Source organism: Chiloscyllium plagiosum, chromosome 9 (genome assembly GCF_004010195.1).
Source record: "Chiloscyllium plagiosum isolate BGI_BamShark_2017 chromosome 9, ASM401019v2, whole genome shotgun sequence".
NCBI classification, from domain to species: Eukaryota; Metazoa; Chordata; class Chondrichthyes; order Orectolobiformes; family Hemiscylliidae; genus Chiloscyllium; species Chiloscyllium plagiosum.
The window spans coordinates 35677614-35684185 of record NC_057718.1 but is presented as its reverse complement, the minus strand read 5'-3'; the positions used below and the strand labels follow the sequence as shown (position 1 = coordinate 35684185).

General features: G+C 40.3%; 1 protein-coding gene across 2 annotated transcripts in view; it reads left to right on the top strand.

Moving 5' to 3' along the window:
* LOC122552772 (metastasis-associated protein MTA1-like) overlaps positions 1–6572 on the top strand; it is a 66490-nt gene that overhangs the window by 5747 nt on the left and 54171 nt on the right. For both annotated transcript variants that reach the window (XM_043695695.1, XM_043695694.1), the window contains exon 3: positions 5190–5348. In XM_043695695.1, the coding sequence (XP_043551630.1) occupies positions 5190–5348 (159 nt within the window). The remainder of the gene's footprint in view (positions 1–5189; positions 5349–6572) is intronic.

Sequence of the window (6572 nt, the reverse complement as noted above, 5' to 3'; positions counted from 1 at the left end):
GAAAGGGTTCAGAAAAGATTTACAAGGATGTTGCCAGGGTTGGAGGATTTGAGCTATCAAGAGAGGTTGAATAGACTTGGGCTTTTTCCCTGGAGCGTCGGAGGCTGAGGGGTGACCTTATAAGAGGTTTACAAAATCACAAAGGGCATGGATAGGGTAAATAAACAAGGTCTTTTCCCTGGGTTGAGGGAGTCCAGAACTAGAGGGCATAGGTTTTGGGTGAGAGGAGAACAATATAAAAGAGACCTACGGGGCAATCCTTTCACACAGGGTGGTACGGGTATGGAATGAGCTGCCAGAGGAAGTGGTGGAGGCTGGTACATTTGCAACATTTAAGAGGTATTTGGATGGATATATGAATAGGAAGGGTTTGGAAGGATATGGGCAGAGTGCTGGCAAATGGGACTAGATTGGGTTGGGATATCTGATCAGCATGGACGAGTTGTTAAAATGCTGTACATCTCTATAATGAGTTGGAAGTGTGGACCAAATGAATTTTTTCCAAAATTGCAGATGCTATAAAGCTAAGCAGAGGGGCTAGAGCATATCTGATGGAATATAATGTCCAAAAATGTGAGGATATCCACTTTAGCAGAAGAAGTGGCTATACAGAGTATTTCTTAATTGCTAAAAGGTGGAAAGTGTACATTTACAAGGGGACCTCGTCCTTGTTGATAAGTCATTAAAGGCTGATATGCAGATCAGGCAAGCTATTAGGAAGGCTAATGGAACTTGGCCTTTATTGCAAGAGGATTTGAGTACAAGAGTAGTGAAGTCTTGCTTTGTTCGTATAAGAGCTTGGTTAGATTGCATCTCAAGTATTGTGTACAGTTTTTGTCTCCTTATTTCAGAAAAGATTAACTAGACTGGTCCCTGGATGGCAACACTCCGCTGCATAGTTAGATTGGGAAAACTGGGTCTGTATTTCTTGAATTTTGAGAATGAGAGGTGATCTCATTGAAACCTACAAAATAACTTGAAGGATAGACAGTGTTGATGCATGTTAATGTGTTTCCCCTGCTTGGTGCATCAATTCCAGGGTGCATAATTTAGAAATTATTTTACTTGGAGGTTTTTGAACCTTTGTAATTCTGTACCAAAGAGGACCGTGCAGGCTCTGTCTTTTGAGATCAAGTTAGAGATTGATAGATTTCTGATTACCAGTGTGTACAGAGTTTTGAGGATGGGTGAGAAAACCCATAAGTGTATTGAATGGCAGGACAGGCTCGACAGGCCAAATGGCCTATTCCTATTCCCATGTTGCTGTGATACAACAATACCATCTCTTGTTGGTAGGTTTCAGACGCTCTCTGGGCTGTCTGAAACCTGTTGATCTTCCAGCTGGAGGAGTTGACCCTGACTGAGTGTTGCAGACTGGCACATTCCAAGGTCCAGGACTACGTGTTGAGGGACGCGCTGAAGCTTGGGGTAGCTGCCGCCAAGGCGCGGTGGGGAAAGACCACCGTGTAACATCTGCCTGCCTAAGAAGAACAGGGGGCCCACCCAGTCATTTGGGCTCTGCTGACGCCTCAGCAAAAGAGCTGGATAGTAAATGTACAGACTTGTATCTAGGAAAAATAAATTTCGATGTCTGTATGTAAAGCAATGTAATGTGTGCACAAGAATGCCATGACCAATTGTAAAGAGATCCAAATAATTTTATGAATAAAGTTTATTTTTGAAATTAAAAAAAAATCTCTTGTTGGTAGATTTCAGTGGTTAGCAAAATTGCCTCACAGTACTGGGGACCTGGGTTCACTTCCAGCCTATCCAACAGTTGTAATTTTGGGGCAGCACGGTGGCTCAGTAGTTAGCACTGCTGCCTCACAGTGCCTGGGACATGGGTGAGAGTCCTGCCTCGGGCAACTGTCTGGAGTTTGCACATTCTTCCCGTGTCTGCGTGGGTTTCCACGTGGTGTTCCAGTTTCCTCCCACAATTCAAAGATGTGCAGGTCAAGTGAATTGGCCAAGCTAAATTGCCCATCATATTAGGTGCATTAGTCAGTGGTAAATATAGGGGTAATTGGTAAATATAGGGTAGGGGAATGGGTCTGAGCGGGTTACTCTTTGGAGGGTCGGTGTGAACTTGTTGCGCCGAAGGGCCTATTTCCATACTGTTAGAATCTAATCTAATCTAAACATTACAATTTGCAGGAAATTGACCTCACCATAAACAGTAATAAAACGTGACGAGAACTCAAACTGTTACAAGAAACAAGATCCACAGTCCTGGATTATATTCTGGAATATTGTCCATTGATAATGAAGTATTCCTTTTTAAATCAAAGAAATTGTCATCTGGTTCTGTTTATTTATTATCTGATCTTCACTCGTCAGAGATTTCATTACATACTCTACAAATGTTCAAAATGTATTCCCTTGAGAAGGTACAAAAACAGGAAATATAGGCCTCGTAAATTTGAGAGATTATGAAGAAAATTAGCAGTATTCCTTAGAATTAGATATGACAAGTGGTCAAGTTGAAGTTTTCAAGTTATAAAAGAAGGAATTCATAAAGCATCCTAACTGCCAGCAGTGAATTTCAGTTTATGGGGACCAGAGTGAGAGGTGCTGGCCAGGAATGAGATGGAATTGGCAAGTCTAAAGGAAACAATGGAATGGATCAGAGCTTTGGCAGCACATGAATTGGGGCAGGGACTGAATAAATTGAAATTACAGAGGTCAAAAATTATTGATTGCACAGATATGTATGTGCTTAGAAGTTTGCCTTGGACCAGATGTGACACCAAGGTTGCAAATAATCTGGTTCAGCCTCAGATGGTTCCAAGAAGAGTGTTGTGTCTCTTGCCAGAGCAAGGCTTTTGTAGTGAGTTCTGAGAAAAATGGTTCTGATCTGAACGACATTTAACTGAACAAGAATCATCCAGTATTGGATAAAAACTCTGATCTGAGACAATGGAGGAGTTGAGAGAGGCAGTGGTAATATAGAGCTTGGTTTCAACATACCTGTGAAAACATAATATGATCTGAATTTTATGGTCTTCTGCTATCATATTTGATGTTTGAGGGTAAAGGGCTCATAAAATAACAGTGGTCCTTCCAATGCTTTCCCACCCTCATGTCTCCCATATTACAGTAGTTGGTGATGATATCAGGCAGACTGCCCACCTTGAGGCCATTAAGCGACTGTGTAAGGACCTTACTCTGTCTCTGCTCTTTTGTGTGGTATGAAAAGAAGGCAAGACAGACAGCCTGGCAATGTTCAGCCAGCTGTGCTAATCCTGCCTCCTCCACCTCACAAAACTCTGCCTCTCTCACCATTCCCCTAAACCCCCAATTCACTGGTTTCTGCCAGCTAAACCTGCCTAAAATCCCAGACTTACCGTTAAGTCTGGTCTTTACCATTTTTCTTCTTTGTATTTTCTTTCCTTTATCCTGGCACTGTTGGGATTACAGGTTTGTTGGGTAAAAGATTCACCTTCCTTGATGTTGTGGATATCTCATCCCAAAAGAGTTCAGGTTGCTGTCTACATTATGCAGCCAATGTAGCTGTGAGAAAACGATGTTTCAGCTGGGCTAACTGACCATCAGTGTTAGGTTGACGGGGAGGTGGACACATGCAACACCTGTAAATTCCAGCTGTAGGTTTTCAAAGGACGTCATCGAAGTGCGGTATATAGATAAGTGGAGGAAGTGAGGAGAAGGGGGTGCATCAATTCTTTTTGGACACCAGTATCAATGGTGTGGCTGCAGGAAGGGCAACCATTACAGATGATCTTTTGAAGATTACCAGATAGGTAAGAATATAACCAAATGAACTATTGAAGTCTGTACTAAAGGTTGTGTATTCTAACTTGGGACAGAAGGGCTACCAACTGATTCAAGTTGACCCTTAAGTGAAAGTTGGAACAAGAAACTGGATGTTAGTTTTGTTTCCCCAGGGTGATTGTAGAAAGATTGCAGGTGCAGATGTTAAGCAAAAGAATAAAATGGTCATAATTTGCTTTGCTCTGTATAGGTGCTTCAGAACTAGTCAGGTTGATGTGGCTGACAGAGTTTGTGAAAGCTGATATCTAAATAGGACTGGATTTACAAAAATGTCAGGAGTTAGCATATGTACTCCCCATAACTCTCAATGGATGAGAGAACATGTTCTAATACTACAGTATGCAAATTGCTAATTTTTGAAAGATGTTTAATTTTGAAAATACTTTAGTGATGACTGATGCAAACAAGAATTTACTTTGACCAAATGTGATGTGAATTTAGATTAGGTAAATTCTAATAAGTTATATGTCCTTGAAGCACTGTGACAAATCAATAACTGGATTTTGGTTTGTAGATGATTGTACAATAGAGTACAAGCCATGTCAACATGGAGCATATAATAATATGATGTAATGAAAACCAATTTTGTTGTATGCAATCTGTGCTGCAAGCCAGCCTTTTGTGAAATTGTACCATTTAAGGAACAGAGATTTCTAAAATTTTGTTGTGTTTGATTATCCCAGAATATTGGTTACATTCGAGTTTGCTTACAATAGCAAAGAACCAGTGTTTCAAGTAGTTCAAGGGGCCACGGAAAAGGAGGTGACAAAGGTCACAAGCATTGATTCCAGAAAGGGGTATGTGTGAGAGAGAGGAGACCACGGGAGGCAGGACTGATGATAGCTGTGCTACTAAAGGCAACTGCACTGCATATGTTATGTGCAGTTGAGATTCAGGGAAGTCATAGAGCAGTTGAATAACTTTGTATAATGGGAGGTGCCTAGGGAAAACCGAGGGGCTGTGAAAGGCTGAATGAAGCCGGTGGGCACTAAACAGTTCAGTGCGGTAGAGAGTCGTTCGTGAAAGGTGACGAACAGTATTTGCTTCGCGTAACTGAGCCAGATTAGAGTTTGGGTAACAAAACCCAGGATACTGTTGGCTTGATGAATCACACTGTGTGCGTTATGTGCAGTTTTGAAGAATGCAAGGGAGCATAGTCCCAGGGATGGAGCTTGCACTTTCGAAAAGTTAGCAGTGGTGAGGCAGCCTATGATTGTGCACTTTTTTTTATTTGTTATGTTCTTATGGAAGCCACATCGGACACTTATTTTGTGTCATTAAAACCTTGCAACAGTAACCAATTAATTAATGAATAACATCAACATTTCTTTTAACTATCTGCTCTTCCTTCCACATGCCTTGATTGTCTAATTGCCTATTAACCTTTTGTCAATATGCAGAAGCGCATCCTGCTGTAAAGCCAAAGATATTGAGAGGAGTGTCAAGCTGCACTTCAGGAAACTTCAGTCAATCATCAAAACGACTATCTACAATTCAAAACTGTGGCTCTCCAACAATTCTAGGGAACAAAGGTTACAGCCTTCACAACGGTGTAGATGGTTAGTTTAACAGCAAAGTTTAAGTATGTAATATTTGCTAATATGTTCAGGCAAGTGATACATTCAGTGCTTTTCTTATTTAATTTCTATAGAGTACCATTGTCGTCTATTGTTAATGTTTTTAGTCGGAGAATGTCATATTTTACGTTATATAGTTTTACATTGTGTGCACCTGTGTCAGGATGTGAGTTATGGGGTTCAAAGCCAGTAGAGGATTAACTCTGAAGACTGGTAATTTGACTGTCAGTCAAACCTAAGATTTGTAGCTGCCGTTATGAGTTGAGTGCTTTACTTATTAGGCATCGTTTTTTTCTGTAGCTTTGAATAATCGAAAATATTTTCTTGCTGTGGTTCAAGAGTTTCATGTAATATTGCAATTATGGAAATTAGTCTGCCTGATTACTTTTGAGTCTCAGTCTTTAACAAATAAGTTCAGCTACTGGCCTTTTATATTATAATTTTCATGAAAATTCTATTGAGTATTATGCTGAGTAGTAGACTATCTTTCCATTAAAGCCTACGGAGTAATTTGAATGCTCTCAAAGTCACCTTGTGCAAACTGGTTTAAAAAAAATTAAGGTTGACTGCTTTGGTAAGTTATATAGTATAATATGCAGACAGCAATCCTCATTCCAATATGTTCATCTCTTAGGCAATTAGGGTGGATTATATTTAATCCAACAGTACAAAAGAAAGAAAAAAGTTCAATAAATACTTTACCAATATTGCAAAAATTAACTTAAGCTTTCCTTGAAAGGTCAACTCAGCAGCACAGTTCAAAAAAAAGGACTGCTCATTTAAGGTGGAGATGAAGAGGAATTTATTTTCTTAAATATCTTTGGAATGGTCTTCCACAGAGATTTGTGGAGAATGGATCATTTGAAAATATTCAAAACTGAGGACTGGAGAGAGGCAAATGTAATTCCTCTCTTCAAGAAAGGAAATAGGGAAATCTCCGGCAATTACAGACCAATAAGTCTCACGTCTGTCATCTGCAAGGTGTTAGAAAGGATTCTGAGGGATAGGATTTATGACCATCTGGAAGAGCATGGCTTGATTAAATGCAGTCAACACGGCTTTGTGAGGGGCAGGTCATGCCTCACAAACCTTATCGAGTTCTTTGAGGATGTGACTAAAAAAGTTGATGAGGGTCGAGCTGTGGATGTGGTATATATGGACTTCAGCAAGGCATTTGATAAGGTTCCCCATGATAGGCTCATTCAG